General features: G+C 45.0%; 1 protein-coding gene across 1 annotated transcript in view; it reads right to left on the bottom strand.

Annotated features, from left to right (window-relative positions):
- Positions 1-5,950: 5,950 nt before the first annotated feature.
- The window catches only part of LOC126416831 (uncharacterized), an 81,156-nt gene continuing 61,829 nt past the window's right edge, over positions 5,951-25,277 (bottom strand). The window contains exon 3 of the mRNA XM_050084715.1: positions 5,951-6,222. Within this exon, the coding sequence (XP_049940672.1) occupies positions 5,951-6,222 (272 nt within the window). The remainder of the gene's footprint in view (positions 6,223-25,277) is intronic.

Consider the following 25,277-nt stretch of genomic DNA (forward strand, 5'->3'; position numbering starts at 1 on the left):
CGCGTTAGTGAAATCGTACAGACGTACGCCATATGATCCGTAAAAGCCGCTGGCCAGATTTCGGCATCCAGTATCGTCGTCCGTAGAGCGCGTGTCACGTACACTCTATCAAGTCTACTCGCCGAGTGTCCCGTGACAAACGTATAACCCGGTCTGTCACCATGCTGCAGTTCCCAGGTATCCAGAAGCGCCATTTCGGTAATCAACGCACGCAGTTCCATGCATGGCACATAATGAGGTACTTGGTCCTTTTTGTCGACGACACAATTAAAGTCGCCGCCCACTATATAGTTATCAAAGCGTCCAGCGAACAACGGTGCTATCTCTTCGGTGTAAAAAGTCGCCCTTTCTCTTCGTTTTGTGGAGCCAGATGGTGCGTATAAATTGATGAAACGAACGCCGTCGACAGTGATCGCTATGCCGCGTGCCGAAGGGAGAGACCTGACGTCCTCCACTCCTATTCCTTCCCTGGTGAGAATCGCCACACCGCATCCACTTTCATCGTGCACTGAATAATGTGCCTCGTAACCGTAGAACTCTGGCGGCGATGTGAAACGCACTTCTTGTAGGAGTACAATATCCACGTCCGCAGCGCGTAACATATCTTTCAGCATTTGAATTTTAAGCGGTGTCCGTATGCCATTAATGTTTATCGTGGCAATGCGGTACGCCTGGCTTGTGTTCATCAGTTGTAGGGCGGTGCCATTAAGCGTCCATCTGCACCCCCGGCGCTCCTCAACACACTAAGTTGGTCAACATTTCCCGACCCCTCCCGGCCTCTGGCCAGGACTGTCCTCAATCGTCGCGTTCGTATTTTCATCCTGTTCCTGTTGGTCCATTTCTTGCGCCCAGTCCCCCAGCATATTTCCGGAACTGGTCGAAGGATGGGAGGTAACGTTGTCATCGCTCTGATGTTGGACAGTTGTCATCTCCACTTCCGCCTTCCGGTTACCAGAAGGAGAGTTCAAGTTATCGTCGCTTTGTAGTTCCTGCATCGTCATCTCGGTATCTGTTGAATCCACTGGTCTCAGGTCGATACTGTCGTTGTCGTCCACTGTCCCCTCGGGACTATGGCTATCGTCAGCAGAAGTCAGTCGACGCTTCTTTCTTCTCTTCGGCGAACGCTGTTTCCGTTGCCTTGCTTCCGCATCGGCTGTTGGGGTTGCGTATCCTCCGTCTTGGGCCTGGCCTATCACGCTCTCGGTGGAAGCACTGGCAGCCACCACGGATGAGCCTGGAGCGGCCGTCAGCTGCATCTCTTCTGTGGTGTCCTGTGTCTGCTGTGGTGGAACCGGTGGTCGGAGTTCCAGCCCGTTGGCGTCCATGTTCTCTATAGGGGGCAGCTGCTGGTGCCCATCGGAAGTCTCCCTCACGTCGCCTCTCAGGGCTTCCACAAAGGTCAACGGTAAGACAGTCGTCGGTTGTGGCGCCTGAACGTCATCCCGTGGAGTTTGCACTAAACGTCGCTGGAGGCATTCCGAGCGGACGTGACCTTCTTTCCCGCACCCCGAGCAAGTGCGAGGTTGCCCATCATAGATGATAATCGCTCGACAACCTCCTATGTACAAATAAGAGGGGACGTGCTTGCGCAGTTCTATCCGTATTTGTCTCACCCCATTTAAAACGGGGTACGTGGTAAAACTCGTCTATTTTTCGGCCACATGGGATAGAACTGTACCATATGGTCGAAAGGCGTCGGTAACAAGTTCAGACGGGACCTCAAACGGAAGTTCGAAGACTCGTATAGTGCGGATCCCCATTCCCGCGTGATCGACTGTAACCGCACCAACATTCCCGTCGGCATGACAGAAACGATACCCGTTCGGTGATCGTTGTAGAAGTCTTTCGCAAGCAGCCTCGTCAACAAGCTTGACATAGACGACGCTTGAAACGAGCGATAAATTGATTCCCACGATTTCCTGTGGATCGATTTTTACCTCTTCTCTGAAGAAACGTTCAATCTCGTGTGTCTTTGGTCGTGTATAGTCGTTCGCAAAACTGAACTTCAAAATCGTTTTTCTGTACGAGTGTGCCATCTCGTTCTAAACTCACAACACCGCACACGCGAAGCTGCTCCGGCGTAAACAAACAGGCGCGCGCACCACAGCGCGGCCGGCAGGCAACACGGTCCGCACTGTGTCACTGCCGAAGGCAGACTGCGAAATGCGCACGCACGTCGAGGAGTCGATTTTGAGCACAGAGTCGTTGGTGTAAGACGGGCCTTTAAGCAGTCGGCACACGGACCGTGCTGTCGAACGTCAACATTGAACGTGCCGAGTTCATCGTGCTACTGAACCCTCAAGAACGATGCCACTTTTGCATACGGTACGTGGGCCCCAACGTGGTATACGCGATCACAACGAAATACAGCAGCGTTTCTGTTCGTAATTCATCACACTGTTTACTAAACGAACGCGCGTAAAATCCGCACCTTACCTCTGCTATAACGCACATTTGCCCCATTGTCCTTATGCTAGTCACGTTGATCTATGTAATAAGCACAAATAAAAACTCCAATATCCATGTACATGTTTTAAGGCAAAAAGGAAAGTACCATGTTCAATCAATAATGACACAGGCTTATAAAAGTTCCATTACAAACAGTGCGATAAAAACTTCCTGGCAGATTAAAATTGTGATCCGGACCGAGACTCGAACTCGGGACCTTTGCCTTTCACGGGCAAGTGCTCTACCATCTGAGCTACCCAAGCACGACTCTCGCCCCCTCCTCACAGCTTTACTTCTGCGGTGCACACTCCACTGCAGAGTGAAAATCTCATTCTAGTGCGACAAAAAATTGCAGTAGTTTTCCATATAAGAGAAGAATTATTTCATCATTCCCACATTTTTGTAAAACCCCTAGGTCATTCTTGCTTGATCACTGTCCCTACCAAGTAGCAGAATCTTTACAACATACGAATTACGAAGCGTAAAAGAAAAAGGACTAAATTATCTGACAAATCGTTGATGGCGAATCCTAGCATGTTGCCTCTTGCTAAAAGCTTTAATCGTTGTCACTTTGCTAACTGTAATTTAACCGCAACAAATTGTACCAAGAACAATGCGTTTTTGGTGGACCCTCAGTGTGTCAGTGCCTTCAAATGGCATACTCTCATAATACGCATGATCCAATAATTCTTTTGCCACGAATATGATGTTTCTCATTATTTTATTGCAACGAATCAGACAGTTAACAGCGGGATTTCGAGCGATTCTCAATTTCGTGCAGCTATGTGCCGTCTATGCAACTAAATGCCACACGCGTTTCGCTCCTTTTTCTTGGAAGATTCATCAGTGGCCTGAAATACTGAAATACATTTTTCCTTTTATACATACGATAAATGTATTGTGTCGTAGACACAATAAGCTGCTATATTACAGTTTGTGACGTTCTTCTCTTGTTCTTTCTTTTTACGCGACAAAATGTAATAAAGCAGCATATTATATCTACCACATAATACATTTATTGTATATGTAAAAGCCCGCAGCTCGTGGTCGTGCGGTAGCGTTCTCGCTTCCTGCGCCCGGGTTCCCGGGTTAGATTCCCGGCGGGGTCAGGGATTTTCTCAGCCTCGTGATGGCTGGGTGTTGTGTGATGTCCCTAGGTTAGTTAGGTTTAAGTAGTTCTAAGTTCTAAGGGACTGATGACCATAGATGTTAAGTCCCATAGTGCTCAGAGCCATTTGAACCATTTTGTATATGTAAAAGGAAACTTGTACGTAAGACCACTGATGATGATTCCCATATAAACGAAGCGAAACGCGTACGGCAATAAAAAAACTGCCTTTATTTAGTTTCATAGACGGAACATACCTCCACAAATTCAGAGAAATCAATTGAAAGACGGAAAACAGAAAAAAATAACGATTCTCAAGTTGCTGGTGCTCAGAAACGGCATATACAGGGTGGTCCACTGATCGTGACCGGGCCAAATATCTCACGAAATAGGCGTCAAACGGAAAAACTGCGAAGAATGGAACCTGTGTAGCTTGAAGGAGAAACCAGATGGCGCAATGGTTGGCCCGCTAGATGGCGCTGCCATGGGTCAAACAGATATCAACTGCGTTTTTTAAAAATAGGAGCCCCCATTTTTTATTACATATTCGCGTAGTACGTAAATAAATATGAATGTTTTAGTTGGACCACTTTTTTCGCTTTGTGATAGATGGCGCTGTAATAGTCACAAACATAGGGCTCACTGTTTTAGACGAATAGTTGGTAACAGGTAGGTTTTTTTAAATTAATATAGAGAACGTAAGTACGTTCGAACATTTTATTTCGGTTGTTCCAATGTGACACATGTACCTTTGTGAACTTATCACTCCTGAGAACGCATGCGCTTGCAGCGTGATTGCCTGTAAATACCACATTAATACAATAAATGCTAATAATGATGTCCGTCAACCTCAATGCATTTGGCAATATGTGTAACGACATTCCTCTCATCAGCGAGTAGTTTGCCTTCCGTAATGATGGCACATGCGTTGACAATGCGCTGACGCATGTTGTCAGGCGTTGTCAGTGTGTCACGATAGCAAATATCCTTCAACTTTCCCCACAGAAAGAAATCCGGGGACGTCAGATACCGTGAACGTGCGTGCCATGGTATGGTGCTTCGACGACTAATCTACCTGTCATGAAATACGCTACTCAATACAGCTTCAACCCCACGTTATGTGCCGGACATCCATCATGTTGGAAGTACATCGTCATTCTGTCCCACAGTGAAACTTCTTGTAGTAACATCGGTAGAACATTACTTAGGAAATCAGCATACATTGCACCATTTAGATTGCCATCGATAAAATGGGGGCCAATTATCCTTCCTCCCATAATGCCGCACCATACATTAACCGTTCAAGGTCGCTGATGTTCCACTTGTCGCAACCATCGTGGATTTTCCGTTGCCCAGTAGTGCACATTATGCCGGTTTACGTTACCGCTGGGGGTGAATGACGCTTCGTCGCTAAATAGCACGTGTGCAAAAAAAAAATCTGTCATCGTCCCGTAATTTCTCTCGTGCAGAACTGTACACGACGTTCAGAGTCGTCGCCATGCAATTCCTGGTGCATAGAAATATGGTACGGGTGTAGCATTCTCAACACCGACGTTTTTGAGATTCCCGATTCTCGCGCAATTTGTCTGTTACTGATGTGCGGACTAGCCGCGACAGCAGTAAAAATACCTATTTGGGCATCATCCTTTGTTGCAGGTCGTGGTTGACGTTTCACATGTGGCTGAACACTTGCTGTTTACTCAAATAACGTAACTATTTGACGAACGGTCGGAAACTTAAATGATGATACGGAGCAGCATATATAGCACACGCCTGTTGGGCATTTTGATCACGATAGCCATACATCAACACGATATCGACCTTTTCCGCAATTAGTAAACGGTCCATTTTAACACAGGTAATGTATCAGGAAGCAAATACCGTCCACACTGGCGGAAAGTTACGTGATACCACGTACTTATACGTTTGTGACTATTACAGCGCCATCTATCACACAGCGAAAAAAATGGTCCAACTAAAACATTCATATTTCCTTACGTACTACACGAATATGATAAAAAAAATGGGGGTTCCTATTTCAAAAAACGCAGTTAATATCGGTTTGACCTATGGCAGCGCCTCATAGTGGGCCAACCGTAGCGCCATCTGGTTTCCCCCTTCAAGCTAGACGAGTTTCGTTGTTTGTAGTTTTTTCGTTTGATGCATATTTCGTGAGATATTTGGCCCGGTGACTATCGCTCTCTATAAGTATATACTTGAACTGAATGCCAACATGGCGCCTCACAACTCTGTGCTGAAGGGTGATAGCTTGCATGTGACGTAGGTGGCTCTGCGCCATCTCATTGGTAAACGCTCAGACGCACGCTCAGAATATCTGACATGCTACATACTGCTCCGTACGTGCGGAAAGACTCCCGAAAGCACTGGTCCACGCTATGACGTCAGAAACTCGGCACGCTCAACGTTCGGACCCACGGCCCGCGTGCCGACGGCTTTGGAGGCGGCGCAGCCTCCTGAGACGTCATCGGCGTCCTGCCAGGGTCGCCACTCCGCCGTCCTCGGCGACGCGACCCTTGGTGACCCGCGCCCCCGTCTGCGGCGCTGTGGGGCCAGACGTGCCGCGAGGCCCCCGCTGGCGCTGCCGGCCGCCCGCCACAATAGGCTTTTCCGCGAACGGCCATTCACAGCGGGAACAACGGGCACGGCTTCGGGGAAACACATTAAGCGCCAACAAAAGAGGAAGGAGGCAGCGGCCGAGCGCCGTCGCCTAGAGCCGAGCCGAGCCGTGCCAATACTCCGCGGTTCGACGCCCGGCCCAACGTGTCTGCGACCGCACCTAGTCTGGCGACTGCAAACGTACGCAGTTTACAGAAATCTGGTCTACTAAAAAAAACGTCGGTTTCGTTTCGGCACTAGGGCAAGCTGAGGGACTCGGAAGAAAGAATAGTCTCTAGAGGAACGGAAGGTTCCAAACGATTCGAAAAGAGCGCAGGTAGTTTCAGTTTTCAAGAAGGGTCGTCGAGTAGATGCGCAAAACTATAGGCCTATATCTCTGACGTCGATCTGTTGTAGAATTTTAGAACATGTTTTTTCCTCTCGTATCATGTCATATCTGGAAACCCAGAATCTACTCTGTAGGAATCAGTATGGATTCCGGAAACAGCGATCGTGCGAGACCCAACTCGCTTTATTTGTTCATGAGACCCAGAAAATATTAGATACAGGCTCCCAGTTAGATGTCATTTTCCTTGACTTCCGGAAGGCGTTCGATACAGTTCCGCACTGTCGCCTGATAAACAAAGTAAGAGCCTACGGAATATCAGACCAGCTGTGTGGCTGGATTGAAGAGTTTTTAGCAAACAGAACACAGCATGTTGTTCTCAATGGAGAGACGTCTACAGACATTAAAGGAACCTGTGGTGTGCCACAGGGGAGTGTTATGGAACCATTACTTTTCACAATACAAATAAATGACCTACTAGATAGTGTCGGAAGTTCCATGCGGCTTTTCCCGGACGATGCTGTAGTATTTAGACACGTTGCAGCATTAGAAAATTGCAGCGAAATGCAGGAAGATCTGCAGCGGATAGGCACTTGGTGCAGGGAGTGGCAACTGACCCTTAACATAAACAAATGTAATGTAGCGAATGCATAGAAAGAAGGATCCTTTATTGTGTGATTATATCATAGCAGAACAAACACTGGTAGCAGTTACTTCTGTAAAATATCTGGGAGTACGCGTGCGGAACGATTTGAAGTGGAATGATCATAAAAAATTAATTGTTGGTAAGGCGGGTACCAGGTTGAGATTCATTGGGAGAGTCCTTAGAAAATGTAGTCCATCAACAAAGGAGGTGGCTTACAAAACACTCGTTCGACCTATACTTGAGTATTGCTCATCAGTGTGGGATCCGTACCAGGTCGGGTTGACAGAGGAGATAGAGAACATCCAAAGAAGAGCGAAGCGTTTCGTCACAGGGTTATTTGGTAAGCGTGATAGCGTCACGGAGATGTTTAGCAAACTCAAGTGGCAGACTCTGCAAGAGAGGCGCTCTGCATCGTGGTGTAGCTTGCTGTCCAGGTTTCGAGAGGGTGCGTTTCTGGATGAGGTATCGAATATATTGCTTCCCCCTACTTATACCTCCCGAAGAGATCACGAATGTAAAATTAGAGAAATTCGAGCGCACACGGAGGCTTTCCGGCAGTCGCTCTTCCCGCGAACCATACGCGACTGGAACAGGAAAGGGAGGTAATGACAGTGGCACGTAAAGTGCCCTCCGCCACACAGCGTTGGGTGGCTTGCGGAGTATAAATGTAGATGTAGATGTACCTCATGGTTTCCAGTACATTCATTACAAATCACCTCGAAGAAAACGGTTTATTGACACACAGTCAACAAGGGTTCAGAAAACATCGTTCTTGTGGAACACAACTAGCTCTTTACCGGCACAAAGTTTGAGTGCTATCGACAAGGGAATGCCAATTGTTCCCGTATTTCTGGATTTATCGGAGGGATTTGACACTGTACCACAGAAGCGACTTGTAGTGCAATTGCTTGCCTATGGAATATCGATCAGTTATGTGACCGGACTCGTGATTTCCTGTCAGAGAGGTCACATTCGTAGTCATCATCAACAGCCAGTTCTCTCAATGATGTGGCCTCTTTGAGTCTTTGGGAGGACGACGGTTCAATCCCGTCTCCGGCCATCCTGATTTAGGTTTTCCGTGATTTCCCTAAATCGTTTCAGGCAAATGCCGGGATGGTTCCTTTGAAAGGAAACGGCCGATTTCCTTGCCAATCCTTCCCTCACCCGAGCTTGCGCTCCGTCTCTAATGACCTCGTTGTCGACGGGACGTTAAACACTAACCACCACCACCTCTTTGAGTCGGCGTGTAACAAAGCATCCCAGTAACATCTTCCATTTCTTCAGATCCTGAGCTCCCTGTTGCCAATTGAATCCCACTGCCTTCCTTATTTCGCTGTCCCATCTGTCCGGTGGTCTTCCTCTAGGTCTTTTTTGGTAAACTCGGCTCCAGTCTTGGACTTATTTATACCATCTACCATCTTTTGTTCGAGCAACATGAGCAGCCCACTGCCATTTCAATGTATTCACTCTTTCCATTATGTGGGTGACCTTCGTTGCTCGTCTTATTTCAACTGCTCTCTTCCTGCCCTTTTTCGTGTAACCCAACACTGATCTTTCTATTCCTCTCTGGGTTACTGTTAGCTTCCTAACAATGAACTCGTATGGCTATTTTAACTACGGAAGATTTTAACTTACTGTCACACATCATGACTCAAAGGTGAGAAGCATAATCGCCATGCTTGCTTCAGAACGGGTTGGCACCATAACTTTCCAGGCCGCCCTAACATAGGGTACAGACACCTTCGGCAGGCCGCTCCTCTGGAGTACAGAATCCGCCTATGCATGAGAAGTATAGGTTGGGAAATGAAGGACCCCCAGTCCTCGAAACCTAATAGCGTCATGGTCGGGAAAGAACAAGAATTGGCCGAGGATTGCCAGATAGGGAAGATAAAAGTGAAGAGCCTGGAATAAGTAAGTGGAAGCAATGCCAAGACTCAGCATGGGGCCCCGTGGTCGCCAGCCACGTACTCACTAGGTGCGAGTAATTGACGGAAAGTCAGTGAGTAAAATGGAAATGATTTCTGGAGTTCCCCAGGGTAGTGTTCTAGGCCCTTTGCTGTTTCTTATCTATATAAATGAAAATCTGAGCAGCCGTATTAGGTCGTTTGCAGATGATGCTGTCATTTATCGACTGGTAAAGCCATTAGAAGACCAAACCAAATTGCAAAACGTTTTACAAAAGATATATCTATGTTGCGAAAATTGGAAATTGATCATAAAAAGCGAAAAGTGTGAGGTCATCCACTTAAGTGCTAAAAGGAATCCGTTAAACTTTGGTTCCACTATAAATCAGTCAAATCTAAAGGCCGCAAAATTCAACTAAATACCTAGGATTTTCTGTTCCGGACAACTAGAATTGGAAGGAGCACATAGAACATTTTTTGTGGAAGGCTAACCAAAGACAGCATTTTACTTGCAAGACACTTAGGAAATGTTACAGATCTACTAAGGAGACGGCCTACACTAGGCTTGTCCGTACTCTTTTGGAATACTAGTGCGCGGTGTGGGATCCCTGCCAGATAGGATAGATACAGTACATCGAAAAAGTTCAAAGGAGGGCAGCACGTTTTGTGCTATCGCGGAATAGGGGAGAGAATGTTACTGAAATGATACTGGATTTGGGATGGATTTTATTAAAACAAAGACGTTTTTCATTGCGGAGCAATTTTCTCACAAAGTTCCAATCACCAACTCTGTCCTCCACAAAACATTTTGTTGACGCCGACCTACATAGAGAGAAACGATCACCATGATAAAACAAGGGAAATCAGAGCTCATGCGGAAAAAAATATAGGTGTTCTTTCTTGCCGCGCGCTCTACGAGATTGGAATAATAGAGAATTCTGAAAATGATCCGATGAACCATCTGCCAGGCACTTAAATGTGGTTTACAGAGTGTCCATGTAGATGTAAGTGCAGATCTCGATACTGACACTTCGTTACTTGATCCTTTACAGCAGGTGTCGTTCTGGATGATCCTAGGAATAATTTATTACATTTTTATTAATTGCTCAAAACTTTGAATGCACGACTTCCAGCAAGCCTGTTTGGCTGATGAAAGGATTGACAACATTGTAGCAAGGCAGTAAAAGACGAGCTAAGCAAGGAAAATAGAATTTAGAGATGGAAAAACTGAGTATAACCATTTGGCTGTAGCATCTTGCTCGCTTGTCTCAAGATTTTTCACGTGTGGTCGGCCTCGCCGCCTAAAATCGAACACTCCACAATTCACAGAAGATAAAGAGCACTCTGATTCCTCACATTTTCCACTCATCGGTTGCCCCCATTTATCCATTTAACGACCAGTTTAGTAAAATGGAGCATCATTCAAATTTATTCACACTTACGGCATAGTTACAGGCTTTAAGTGATGTGTCGGTCTTCTCCAGCCCTTTTCAGACATCCCAAAACACTCTACAGCGTGTCTCCAGAGGCCGGCCGGGGTGTCCAAGCGGTTCTAGGCGCTACAGTCTGGAACCGCGCAACCGCTACGGTCGCATCTTCGAATCCTGCCCCGGGCATGGATATGTGTGATGTCCTTAGGTTAGTTAGCAAAGAATGTAAAGCAACACTCACGTACTAAGAAGTTTCATTACATGGAGGTATGCATACAAAGTTGGAGATATTACAACCATAACAATGCCAAAGACTTCCACTCTCAGAGATATTTCATTATGTATATGTGTGTGACAGTAGAAATTTACAAATTGCTAATATTGCATTACTTACTATTTACAGTGAAAGAGAACTGATTAAAATTAAGATAAACAAATAAAGTAGGCTGCTATAAAGTGTTACTGCAATGATATTACGTAAATATTGTGGTATACATTGGAACAAAAGTAAATGATACTGGCAAGATGTCAGTCTCCTCAAGCAAATTCATAATTATACCTTTCTCACCATGGTGCAATACTGCATGACTGACAGTAGTTGTGTGCATGGCAAATGTGGATTTGGGGAAACAAAAGGTGAAATCTAATGTAAAAAGTGAACTAACCATCTGAAGATGAACCTGTCGGTTCCAAAACCGGTAACGGTGGTGTTTAAATAAATAAATAGCATTGCAAAAAGTGGGTGGCTGGTGTTATCTTCTATATATGAGTCAGCCTATAAGCCCAGTAAACATACCTTAAATGCTATGAGCATTTGTTCATCTTTGCTCCTGTGATATACATCACCTCCACTGAGTAACGCGTAATACAGTACCAAAAGGAAACTTTTAAATGTGTTTTATTTTTATTAACAGTATTCTTTTTATGTTGATAACGTAATGCTGTATAAATAGGGTACAGAACCTGAAAACGTAGCCAAATCTTAACAACGCTAACGCATTTTCCGTAATGTTTACATCGAGGGAAGGGGTACTTTATCGGTACTACAATACACTTAAAAAATACAGATTTCATTAATTTTCCATGATTTCTCCTGGGACAGCCTGTATGTTAATCACAAGGTGAATAATTAAATTATAAGGGGGCGATCCAAATGTTGGTCTAGGAATCCTGAATACTCGGTTGCCTAGACAAACAATAAAACAACTCGTATTAATGAGTTTTATGAACTCCATTTTAGGGGACAGAAATGAAAGTGGAAGCCGCCTTGTAGAATTTTGCACAGAGCATAACTTAATCATAGCTAACACTTGGTTCAAGAATCATAAAAGGAGGTTGTATACATGGAAGAATCCTGGAGATACTAGAAGGTATCAGATAGATTATATAATGGTAAGACAGAGATTTAGGAACCAGGTTTTAAATTGTAAGACTTTTCCAGGGGCAGATGTGGACTCTGACCACAATCTATTGGTTATGAACTGCAGATTAAAACTGAAAAAACTGCAGAAAGGTGGGAATTTAAGGAGATGGGACCTGGATAAACTGACTAAACCAGAGGTTATACAGAGTTTCAGGGAGAGCACAAGGGAACAATTGACACGAATGGGGGAAAGAATTACAGTAGAAGAAGAATGGGTAGCTTTGAGAGATGAAATAGTGAAGGCAGCAGAGGATCAAGTGGGTAAAAAGACGAGGAAAGGAGAAAATATAAAAACGCAGTAAATGAAGCAGGCAAAAAGGAATACAAACGTCTCAAAAATGAGATCGACAGGAAGTGCAAAATGGCTAAGCAGGGATGGCTGGAGGACAAATGTAAGGATGTAGAGGCTTATCTCACTAGGGGTAAGATAGATACTGCCTACAGGAAAATTAAAGAGACCTTTGGAGAAAAGTGAGCCACTTGTTTGAATATCAAGAGCTCAGATGGAAACCCAGTTCTAAGCAAAGAAGGGAAAGCAGAAAGGTGGAAGGAGTATATAGAGCGTCTATACAAGGGCGATGTACTTGAGGACAATATTATGGAAATGGAAGAGGATGTAGGTGCAGATGAAATGGGAGATACTATACTGCGTGAAGAGTTTGACAGAGCACTGAAAGACCTGAGTCGAAACAAGGCCCCCGGAGTAGACAACATTCCATTGAAACTACTGACGGCCTTGGGAGAGCCAGTCCTGACAAAACTCTACCATCTGGTGAGCAAGATGTATGAGACAGGCGAAATACCTCCAGACTTCAAGAAGAATATAATAATTCTAATCCCAAAGAAAGCAGGTGTTGACAGATGTGAGAATTACCGAAATATCAGATTAATAAGTCACAGCTGCAAAATACTGTCGCGAATTCTGGTAGAAGCTGACCTCGGGGATGATCAGTTGGGATTCTGTAGAAATATTGGAACACGTGAGGCAATACTGACCCTACGACTTATCTTAGAAGAAAGATTAAGGAAAGGCAAACCTACGTTTCTAGCATTTGTAGACTTAGAGAAAGCTTTTGACAGTGTTGACTGGAATACTCCCTTTCAAATTCAAAGGGTAGCAGGAGTAAAATACAGGGAGCGAAAGGCTATTTACAATTTCTACAGAAAGAAGATGGCAGTTATAAGTGTGAGGGACATGAAAGGGAAGCAGTGGTTGGGAAGGGAGTGAGAAAGGGTTGTAGCCTCTCCCCGATGTTATTCAATCTGTATATTGAGCAAGGAGTAAAGGAAACAAAAGAAAAGTTCGGAGTAGGCATTAAAATCCATGGAGAAGAAATAGAAACTTTGAGGTTCGCCGATGACATTGTAAATCCGTCAGAGACAGCAAAGGACTTGGAAGGGCAGTTGAACGGAATGGACAGTGTCTTGAAAGGAGGATATAAGATGAACATCAACAAAAGCAAAATGAGGATAATGGAATGTAGTCGAATTAAGTCGGGTGATGCTGCGGGAATTAGATTAGGAAATGAGACACTGAAAGTAGTAAAGGAGTTTTGCTATTTGGGGAGAAAAATAACTGATGATGGTCGATGTAGAGAGGATATAAAATGTAGACTGGCAATCGCAAGGAAAGCGTTTCTGAAGAAGAGAAATTTGTTAACATCGAGTATTGATTTAAGTGTCAGGAAGTCGTTTCTGAAATTATTTGTATTATTTGTATGGAGTGTAGCCATGTGTGGAAGTGAAACATGGACGATAAATAGTTTAGACAAGAAGAGAATAGAAGCTTTCGAAATGTGGTGCTACAGAAAAATGCTGAAGATCAGATGGGTAGATCACATAACTAATGAGGAGGTATTGAATAGAATTGGGGAGAAGAGGAGTTTGTGGCACAACTTGACAAGAAGAAGGGACCGGTTGGTAGGAAATGTTCTGAGGCATCAAACGATCACCAATTTATCATTTGAGGGCAGCGTGGAGGGTAAAAATCGTAGAGGGAGACCAAGAGATGAATACACTAAACAGATTCAGAAGGATGTAGGTTGCAGTAAGTACTGGGAGATGAAGAAGCTTGCACAGGATAGAGTAGCATGGAGAGCTGCATCAAACCAGTCTCAGGACTGAAGACAACAGCAACAACATTACAACAAGACAATCACAGATACTTAACTTTGATCTGAGAATTCTTGTAGTCTTCTTCAGAATACGCAAAGTAACACTTCTGGTCCTGGCGACCACTACTTACAAAAGTCTGTCAAGTGGAGTGCGGTTACTGCTGATTTCTGAGTGTGCTACGTAGAGATTGCTAATGACGAGGCTACGATGTGTTGGCTAACGAAGTGGCTAATGTTGAAGCTGCTATCGAAGTGGGCTGCCACCAGTCGGACGCGGCGCTTATGTCGTCTTCACCTAGGGGCCGCTGCTGTCGTGTTGTCGTCCTGAAGAGAGGTCGGTCAGCGTGCGATTAGCTGATCTCTTCTCTCACCCTTTTCCTCTCTGTCATTTCCCACTGGCGTGCCGGCGCTGAATTTACGGCGTAACAAAAAATTTTCATTTCCGGACGCTGGTGCAGTGTATATGTAACGAAGCAACAAAGCACTCCGAAAGCCTATATCGATGATATTTCGTTGAACGGTTCGCACGCTGACAATTGTTTATGGCCCAGCATTGAAATCTGCAGCAATCTGCGGAGGTGTTGCACTTCTGCGTCACGTTGAAGCATTGTCTTGAGTAATCGTTGGTCCCATTCTTGCAGGATCTTTTTCGGCCGCAGCGATATCGGAGATTTGATGTTTTACATGATTATTGATATTCTCGGTACAAACGTGAAATAGTCCTACGGGAAAATCCCCACTTCATCGCTACCTCAGAGATGTTGTGACCCATCGCTCGTGCACCGCCTGTAACACCACGTTCAAACTAACTTAAATCTAGATATTCTGCCATTGTAGCAGCAATAACCGATCTAACAACTGCGCCAGACACTTGTCTTACGTAGGCGTTCCCGACCACAGTGCCGTATTCTGCCAGTTTACATATCTCTGTATCTGAATGCGCATGCCTGTACCAGGTTCTTTGGCACTTCAGTTTAATTATGAGAAAAGCGCACATGAAACTGCACATGCTATGTATAAATGGAAAGGTAAAGAGTTCTATGCTGGATTATATACTGGTTCATATACCGTGTACCCGTAGCGGATTCGAAGTATTGGCACGTTTTCAATATTCAGTGTTCACTGATCAGGCTATAGGCGTGAAAGTGGCATTATCTGACACTTTAGCCGTTGTATGATGTAGTGTTTGTGTGGATACCTCATGGCAGTAAATAGTTTTGCTTTATTTCTTGTTTACTGGAAATACACAACTGCCCATTAAAATTGCTACACCACGAAGATGACGTGCTACAGACGCGAAATTTAACCGACAGGAAGAAGATGCTGTGATATGCAAATGATTATCTTTTCAGAGCATTCACACAAGGTTGGCGCCGGTGGCGACACCTACAACGTGCTGACACGAGGAAAGTTTCCAACCGATTTCTCATACAAAAACAGAAGTTGACAGGCGTTGCCTGGTGAAACGTTGTTGTGATGCCTCGTGTAAGGAGGAGAAATGCGTACCACCACGTTTCCGACTTTGATAAAGGTCGGATTTTAACCTGTCGCGATTGCGGTTCATCGTATGGCGACATTGCTGCTCGCGTTGGTCAAGATCCAATCACTGTTAGCAGAATATTTAATCGATGGGTTCAGGAGGGTAATACGGAACGCCGTGCTGGATCCCAACGGCCTCGTATCACTAGCAGTAGAGATGACAGGCATCTTATCCGCATGGCTGTAACAGATCGTGCAGCCACGTCTCGACCCCTGAGTCAAGAGATAGGGACGTTTGCAAGAGAACAAGCATCTGCACCAACAGTTCGACGACGTTTGCAGCAGCATGGACTATCAGCTCGTAGACCGTGGTTGCGGTTACCCTCGACGCTGCATCACAGACAGGAGTGCTTGCGATGGTGTGCTCAACGACGAAACTGGGTGGACGAATGGCAAAACGTCATTTTTTCGGATGAATCCAGATTCTGTTTACAGCATTATGATGGTCGCATCTGTGTTTGGTGACATCGCGGTGAACGCACATTGGAAGCGTGTATTCGGCATCACCATAGTGGCGTATCACCCGGCGTGATGGTAGGGGGTACCATTGGTTACACGTCTCGGTCACCTTTGTTCGCATTGACGGCAGTTTGAACAGTGGACGTTACATTTTAGATGTATTACGTGGCTCTATCCTTCATTCGATCCCTGCGAAACCCTACATTTCAGCAGAATAATGCACGACCGCATGTTGCAGGTCCTGTACGGTTCTTTCTGGATACAGGAAATGTTCCACTGCTGCCCTGGCCAGCACATCCTCGAGATGTCTCACCAATTGAAAACGTCTGGTCAATGGTGGCCGAGCAGCTGGTTTGTCACAATACGCCAGTCACTACTCTTGATGAACTGTGGTATCGTGTTGAAACTGCATGGGCAGCTGTACCTGTACATGCCATCCAAGCTCTCTTTGACTCAATGCCCAGGCGTATCAAGGTCGTTATTACGGCCAGAGGTGGTCGTTCTGGGTACTGATTTCTCGGGATCTATGCACCCAAATTGCGTGAAAATGTAGTCAGATGTCAGTTCTAGTATAATATATTTGTGCAATGAATAACAGTTTATCATCGGTATTTCTTGTAGGTGTAGCAGTTTTAATGGCGAGTATTGTATTAATTTGTAACTTCCACAATATTAATGCCACACTGATTAGTTTCTGGGCGACTAATTCCTTTTATTGCGACAAAATTTTTGGTGCACGTGATTGCAAGGTACGACCTTCACGAAGCATTTAGTGAAAATTATATTTCACAGTATTTCGTTGTCATCACCCTGTCCGCAGTTACCAACAGTGTTGACAAAAGAAGCGCGGTGTAGTTCGGGAGAGATCTCCACCCCAGTACTGGTCTGCCTGACGTACAACATGTACCAGCCTGCCACGACGCCCGAGTTCTCTGCTTTCAACAGTTGTGTGACTGCCTTGGGGCCACAACGGCCAGCGCCTTGACCTAATGCTTCTGGTGTCTTCCTTCAAGGCTGTCTGTGATGTGGGATTGAACTTAATCTTACTGCCACGTCACGGGGTAGAAAATTAATCTCGTGTCACAAGGAGTAAGAGTTGCTGTTAAGTTTAGTTGCTGTTTCGCGCTACGGCCCCCAAGCAGGCACCGTTGACTGCTAGGCAGGATCTGAATCCGTTCTGACTGTGTCACAGTAGATCGTTTCCTTCGAGGTATTTCACGACGTTCGAGTTAATTCATCAGCATACTTCGAAAGAAAGCTAACTACCATACAGTCCGGTCCAGAAGGGTTGCCACAATTGAGCTGCTTTGCTACTCCGAGGGTGTCTACTACTGCTAAATTACTCGTACTGGCGAGTCCTTCTGACTAGAGCTCTAGAATACTTACCGCACTTTCTTTGATGAAGCTATTTCTGGAAACAGTGTTCAGTAACTTCGCTTTAGTGGCACTGTCATAGGTAATATTTCCATTCTTACCGCGCTGTGAAGGTAACGATTCTATTTTACCGCTGGTATACAGTGGATAGGCAAGATAATGTGAACAGTGGTAGTAATGGGATGGTTGTGTTTACGGTCAACAACGCGAGGAAGGCACGTGTCATGCTGGACTCTTTGTTTTCGATACGGATTAGGCATCAGTGTAGGTTGTTTACAAGTAGTGCACACTTCGTATTTGCATTCAGAGGCCGAGGTCAACGTGTAGTGAAAGACCTAACAGAGTTCCAAGGAGAGCAGATTGTGGGTGCCCGATTAGCTGAAGCATCAGTAACCAAGACGGCCAACTTACTGAATATTTCAAGAGCAACTGTTTCAACAGTCATGACAGCCTACACAAATTATAGAAAGACAGCATCGTGTAAACATAATAGTGGGCGCAAATCAAAACTAAATGACACATCGTCGTACGGTAACACGAATTGTGTCGAAACAGCACAAAACTACGGCGGCTAAAGTGGCTGCAGAGCTCAATAGCCATCTTCGAGACCCGTATCTATCGACACTATCTGCCGAGAACTCCATAAAGCGAATATTCATGGACGAGCTGCTATACCGGAACCATTAGTGACGACAACAAGGCAAAGATGCGTAAAACATGGTGTCAGGAGAATAAATCCTGGACAACTGATCGGTGGAAATACGTCATATGATCCGTCGAGTCAACGTTTTCCTTATTTCCAACATTGGGCTGGGTTTACATCAGGAGAACACCAAAAGAAGCCTATAATCCTGACTGCTTGAGTCCAACCGTTAAGCAGGGAGGTGGAAGTGTGATGCTTCCATCATTGCTCTCGAAACGTCCCCTTAGAAAAATGATTGAATTACTGTGCTGATAAACCTCTTACATTATTTGATTTTCAAACAGCTGAGCAAAACTGAACGTACTCAGATATTACTCTCTTTACTTATTCTGATCAACACTAAACTGACACACAATATTTTTAGCGCAACGCAATCTGACTTTCAATAACCCCTACAAAAGAATGGCCCTAACTAACATTAACCTATGCACAATTACCAAATTACCACTTTGAATGTCTGTTAATTCATTACACAGTGGTGCTGATAATCTACGCTCGTCGTCACTATTATTTCTCAGTTTACTTTGGAGCCTCGTGTTACGTTTTTCACTCTCAAAGGCCGTGTGACAGCCAACGATTATGTAAACATTTTAGGTGGTGAGATGCACCCCAAGATTCAAATGTTGTTCCCCAACAATGACACCGTATTTCACGACGATAATGCACCCATTCACACAGCCAGGGCAGTACAATCGTGGTGTGAGGAATATGCAACCGAACTACAGCGACTTTCCTGGCCTCCACAGTCCCCACACTTGAACATTAGCGAACCCTCGTGGGCGGTAATGGAACAGATTTGCGCCTCCTTCTGATCGAAGTGCGGCATAACATTCCACTGGAGACTATAAAATCGTTGTATGCTAGTATTCCAAGAAGAATGGCAGCTGTATTATGGGCAAATGGGGGTCCAATCCCTTATTAATAAATCATTCCCAAGTAAGTACAGGTTTTCACATTATTTTGCCTATCTACTGAAGATTACGTATGACCAGAATCTGTTTGGATTATTTGCCGCCGGCCGCTGTGGCCGAGCTGTTCTAAGCGCTTCAGTCTGGAACCGCGTGACCGCTATGGTCGCAGGTTCGAATCCTGCCTTGGGCATGGATGTGTGTGATGTCCTTAGGTTAGTTAGGTTTACGTAGTTTCAAATTCTAGGGGACTGATGACCTCAGATGTTAGGTCCCATAGTGGTCAGAGCCGTTTGAACCACTTTTGATTATTTACCAGATTCCGAGACAATATTTCGTTGTGGACACTATTGAAAGCAACTACCATTGACGTCCGCAATAAATTTCGCCAATCTTGAAGATTTTGCGCTCTTTTAAATCAGGCATGTTTCTTCGTGTCTGCAACAACGTCCTGACCTCTCTTGTATACCGTGGGAGGAGCGGTCCCATCTCTTATTAATTTACTTGGTATGAAACTCTCAAATGGTGTGAAAGTTATTTGTTTTGAATTTCGACTACATTTGGTCTAAGCTTACGTAGTTCGCTTGGACGGAGTGGAGTCTGTCTCCTTGTAAGGCATCGAGAGAAGTTCTATCTGTCTTGTCATGAAGCCAGATTTTGCGTTAATTTTTTGGTGTACTTTGATGTTAAACTACTCAATCTTGTAACAATGATCTCCCTATCAAAATCTCTCTATCGACCATGATTATTTCTATTTTCAAGATTGTCTGTGCCAAAGAGATACAGTATGTTATTACAACCATTTAGATTTCGTGTGCTCTTCCAAACTAAGTTTTTCGGAGAAAGCGCTTACAACAATTTCGGGCGATTTTACGGGTACCACATCTCATTCGGTAAAAGCGGAAGCCTTATAGGATATTTTTGTTGCCAGTCTGTCTGTCTGTCAGTTAAGGCCCCTTTTCCTCAGGATCAGGAAGACGTATCAAGATGATATTTATGTCGTATACTAAGATCTACGGTCCGTAGACGATGTAAAACATTTAAGCTTCTAGCTCAGTCCAATGACAAAATACACCAAGATTGCAGTGAATGAGTGACGTGTGCTAGTTCGGCTCGTGAGTTTACCCGAAATTTGAATGTGTTATTAAGCAGTTACGCTGTTATATACGTACGAGATTTGTGTCGCGAGAGTCTAGTATTAAATTAGCAGTTGATTTAGAGTAGATGTTATGTGAGTCTGCTCTTAATATGGAAAACCGTCAAACAAAGTGCAACATCGCCAACGGTCAGGTGGCTGAGAACTACGGGTCTGCCGCTGCATCGCTGACTTTCAGTACTGTTGTGCACAGATTATTCTAGCCGTGTTTAACGTATTTACTTCCCTCTCAGCAGTCAGCAGTTTAACGACTGCATCTGACTCCGCATGTCTTGGCCACAAACCTCCCTCCCCTCTGAAGATACCTGACACTTGCAATTCCTGCAACCTACACTTGAGCGCTTTATTCCCTCTCCAGCGCTCCAGTCCTATTTGCACACGAAAATGTCCAGTCTCTGCCAGTTCACCTCGATGAGTTCCACCATATATATTTCGATATACAGACATCCATACAATACTTCTGTCGGAGGCGTGCCTCAAACCGAGTATTCCCACAAGTTCGGTAAATCTGGATGGCTGCTTCTTTCAAATACATGACAGTTGTGACAGACAAGGGGTTGGAATAGGGGTGTTGGAATGAGGGTGTCCACACACTCTGATTCATACCACCTAGTGTGCTATATGTGAAAATTACCGATCAATCACTTTAATAAGCCACAGCTGCAAAATAATAATGCGAATTCTTTACAGACTAATGGAAAAACTAGTAGAAGCCAACCTTGGGGAACATCAGTTTGGATTCCGTAGAAATGTTGGAACACGTGAGGCAATACTGACCTTACGACTTATCTTAGAAGAAAGATTAAAGAAAGGCAAACCTACGTTTCTAGCATTTGTAGACTTAGAAAAAGCTTTTGACAATGTTGACTGGAATACGCTCTTTCAAATTCTAAAGGTGGCAGGGGTAAAATACAGGAAGCGAAAGGCTATTTACAATTTGTACAGAAAGCAGACGGCAGTTATAACAGTCGAGGGACATGAAAGGGAAGCAGCGGTTGGGAAGGGAGTGAGACAGGGTTGTAGCCTATCCCCAATGTTATTCTATCCGTATATTGAGCAAGCAGTAAAGGAAACAAAAGAAAAATTCGGAGTAGGTATTAAAATCCATGGAGAAGAAATAAAAACTTTGAGGTTCGCCGATTTCATTGTAATTCTGTCAGAGACAGCAAAGGACTTGGAAGAGCAGTTGAACGGAATGGACAGTGTCTTGAAAGGAGGATATAAGATGAACATCAACAAAAGCAAAACGAGGATAATGGAATGTAGTCGAATTAAGTCGGGTCATGCTGAGGGAATTAGATTTGGAAATGAGGCACTTAAAGTAGTAAAGCAGTTTTGCTATTTGGGGAGCAAAATAACTGATGACAGTCGAAGTAGAGAGGATATAAAATGTATTCTGGCAATGGCAAGAAAAGCGTTTCTGAAGAAGAGAAATTTGTTAACATCAAGTATAGATTCAAGTGTCAGGAAGTCGTTTCAGAAAGTTTTTGTATGGAGTGTAGCCATGTATGGAAGTGAAACGTGGACGATAAATAGTTTAGACAAGAAGAGAATAGAAGCTTTCGAAATGTGGTGCTACAGAAGAATGCTGAAGATTAGATGGGTAGATCACATAACTAATGAGGAGGTACTGAATAGAATTGGGGAGAAGAGGAGTTTGTGGCACAACTTGTCAACAAGAAGGGACCGGTTGGTAGGACATGTTCTGAGGCATGAAGGGATCACAATTTTAGCATTGGAGGGCAGCGTGGAGGGTAAAAGTCGTAGAGGGAGACCAAGAGATGAATACACTAAGCAGATTCAGGAGGATGTAGGTTGCAGTAAGTACTGGGAGATGAAGAAGCTTGCACAGGATGGAGTAGCATGTAGAGCTGCATCAAACCAGTCTCAGGACTGAAGACCACAACAACAACAACAGTGTGCTATATACAATCAGCACTAGTGAAGATAAACAAGTGGGACATAATTTCATAGAGATGAAATTAGTTAAGAGAAAGTGCCTGATATGTGTTCTTACAAACCTCCTAAATTAGGAGCCTTTGTCAGCTTTGAAACTGATCTTTCAAGTAACAAAATTTTTTTACTCAATAGTTCTTCCAGGTTGAAATTTCATTGGATAATTTCATGTTTAAATGTGTTGCTAGTAGGGGGGGGGGGGGGGCAAATCTGGCATCAGCTCAGTTTGGTAGAGCGGGTTGCCAACATCAGCAGCAGCCAGGAGCAGACCTATTCTTTTCTTTCAGCTGACAGGTCCTTGACCTATTGTTGTGCTAAGATATTTATGACCCCCCAGGAATAATCCAACCATTTGAGAAACCTCAGACGACTCCTACTCTCCTGTCTATACCCCTCCTACTCTCCCACCCATCTGGGAACGTCCCTGCTGATAAATGCACACTTTTGACAGAAATTTGACTGACGAATTAATTAATTCAATCGAATAATTAATGCATCCCTTCTGTGAAACCCCAAGCCTTCGCCCTCCCCTTTCACAAATGGATATTGTCAGGAAAAAGTTTCAGTTGATTGGCCATTTGGTGGGAAATCGATTGCAGTGTATGGAATATTGTTTCTACTATTTCTGGAAGACAAAGCAAACTGTGGAATATTGTTTATTTAAACAATTTATAGGATACAGGGGTGTGTTTGGAACATAGTTTACTTATTTATTTAAATAAATCGGTCAGAAATGAACTGAAGTGTATGGAATGCTGTTTATTTAAACATTTTCAGAGTGACAGGGAAGTATGAACAATTTAAACAATAACAGCGCTTTTTTTATCCCAATCGCTTAAGGAAACACATAATGACAGTGTCACAGACCCCCTAAACACATCTAAAAAACACTCTCGCATCTCGCCATATGTGCAGCCTCCCTGGAGTCGGGGAATATCAGAGGGATTTGGAAACGCTTGTTAGATCACAGCACCACTGTCGGCTTTCAGCAGCTATGCCTCCGCATTAAGTGCCGTGCTAACTCCTGAACAGAAGCACCAAATGGCGAAAACCCTTTGATATTGACACCTGAGGAATTCCTATCGAAACTCATGCTCTCTCTCTCAAGTGGCCATGCCCTGTTGCATGCCACTGTGGGGCCTGCATGCGCCGATGGTCACACTCCGAACAAACTACAAACAAAGCAGTATTTACCTAGTAAGCCCACAGCTGTGGATGTCTTGGAAATATTCCCTCACTCTGTCAGATTAATTCGCTAATTAATTAAATAGATAACTTTGTATGGGACAGTTTCTCCTTGCTTCCTGTCGGTGGATACTAGGATTGAAATATTTGGTGGGGTTCCTTTTCCTTGACTCCTACCGGTGGATACTGATACAATTCGGTCATTTGGCCTTAAGTCCATTACGTTGGAGGTAGGTGAAAATTTCAAAGTTCACCTCAGTTGTATGCTATGTCCTTAAACACTCTGTAGAAGGATTGGATTGGAGTGTGTGCTCGCAGTACCACTACTGGAAACAAGAAATTAATCAGTCGGGAAGTTGATGTTGCGACTAGGTTTTTAAAGCACTATATAACCCCTAAGTTGGATCTTTCTGATACATTCGGAAAGAGGAGGAAGTGACTACTGCGTGATAGGATAGAGACTACAACAACAGATACCTGTGCAAGACAGGATCCACTTTGATGTATTGAGAAGCACTAAATACGACACACTTAAAGCATGGTTTGTAGCAGTAGTTGTGATGGCTAGATGTCAGAGATCGCTGAAAAAACTCACACAACCCGCGCGCTCACCTCCCGATGTCCACACAGAGCGCGTCAATCCCCTCATACGCCGCTGGTGGCAGTGCTCAGATGTCTATGGAAACTACTGCCACGGCCGCAGCCGCAGTATTGGATGCGTGTGTATGCCAGAGTGCACCTCCCCCGGCCATACAGGGCATCAGGGATGATTGGAGTGGCGGGAATTCGGACGTTATCAATACGTCCAGTGCAAACACCTGTCATTCACAATCTCCTCTCACGCAACACACACGCGAGTCACTTCACTAGCTGCCTCTACTGCAGACAACAGCAGACAGGCCGGCGCGTTCTTTGTGCCTTACCGCCTGTTACAGGCTGAGATAATAAGTTTTGCCAAATGCTCACGATCGACCTTTCAGCCAGCCGTGGTGCACTGCGAAACCTCTGCGGCTTGGAGGTACACAGTAGTTCTAACCAATTCCACCCTGACATACACTCCTGGAAATTGAAATAAGAACACCGTGAATTCATTGTCCCAGGAAGGGGAAACTTTATTGACACATTCCTGGGGTCAGATACATCACATGATCACACTGACAGAACCACAGGCACATAGACACAGGCAACAGAGCATGCACAATGTCGGCACTAGTACAGTGTATATCCACCTTTCGCAGCAATGCAGGCTGCTATTCTCCCATGGAGACGATCGTAGAGATGCTGGATGTAGTCCTGTGGAACGGCTTGCCATGCCATTTCCACCTGGCGCCTCAGTTGGACCAGCGTTCGTGCTGGACGTGCAGACCGCGTGAGACGACGCTTCATCCAGTCCCAAACATGCTCAATGGGGGACAGATCCGGAGATCTTGCTGGCCAGGGTAGTTGACGTACACCTTCTAGAGCACGTTGGGTGGCACGGGATACACGCGGACGTGCATTTTCCTGTTGGAACAGCAAGTTCCCTTGCCAGTCTAGTAATGGTAGAACGATGGGTTCGATGACGGTTTGGATGTACCGTGCACTATTCAGTGTCCCCTCGACGATCACCAGTGGTGTACGGCCAGTGTAGGAGATCGCTCCCCACACCATGATGCCGGGTGTTGGCCCTGTGTGCCTCGGTCGTATGCAGTCCTGATTGTGGCGCTCACCTGCACCGCACCAAACACGCATACGACCATCATTGGCACCAAGGCAGAAGCGACTCTCATCGCTGAAGACGACACGTCTCCATTCGTCCCTCCATTCACGCCTGTCGCGACACCACTGGAGGCGGGCTGCACGATGTTGGGGCGTGAGCGGAAGACGGCCTAACGGTGTGCGGGACCGTAGCCCAGCTTCATGGAGACGGTTGCGAATGGTCCTCGCCGATACCCCAGGAGCAACAGTGTCCCTAATTTGCTG

Source organism: Schistocerca serialis, chromosome 8 (genome assembly GCF_023864345.2).
Source record: "Schistocerca serialis cubense isolate TAMUIC-IGC-003099 chromosome 8, iqSchSeri2.2, whole genome shotgun sequence".
Classification (NCBI taxonomy): Eukaryota; Metazoa; Arthropoda; class Insecta; order Orthoptera; family Acrididae; genus Schistocerca; species Schistocerca serialis.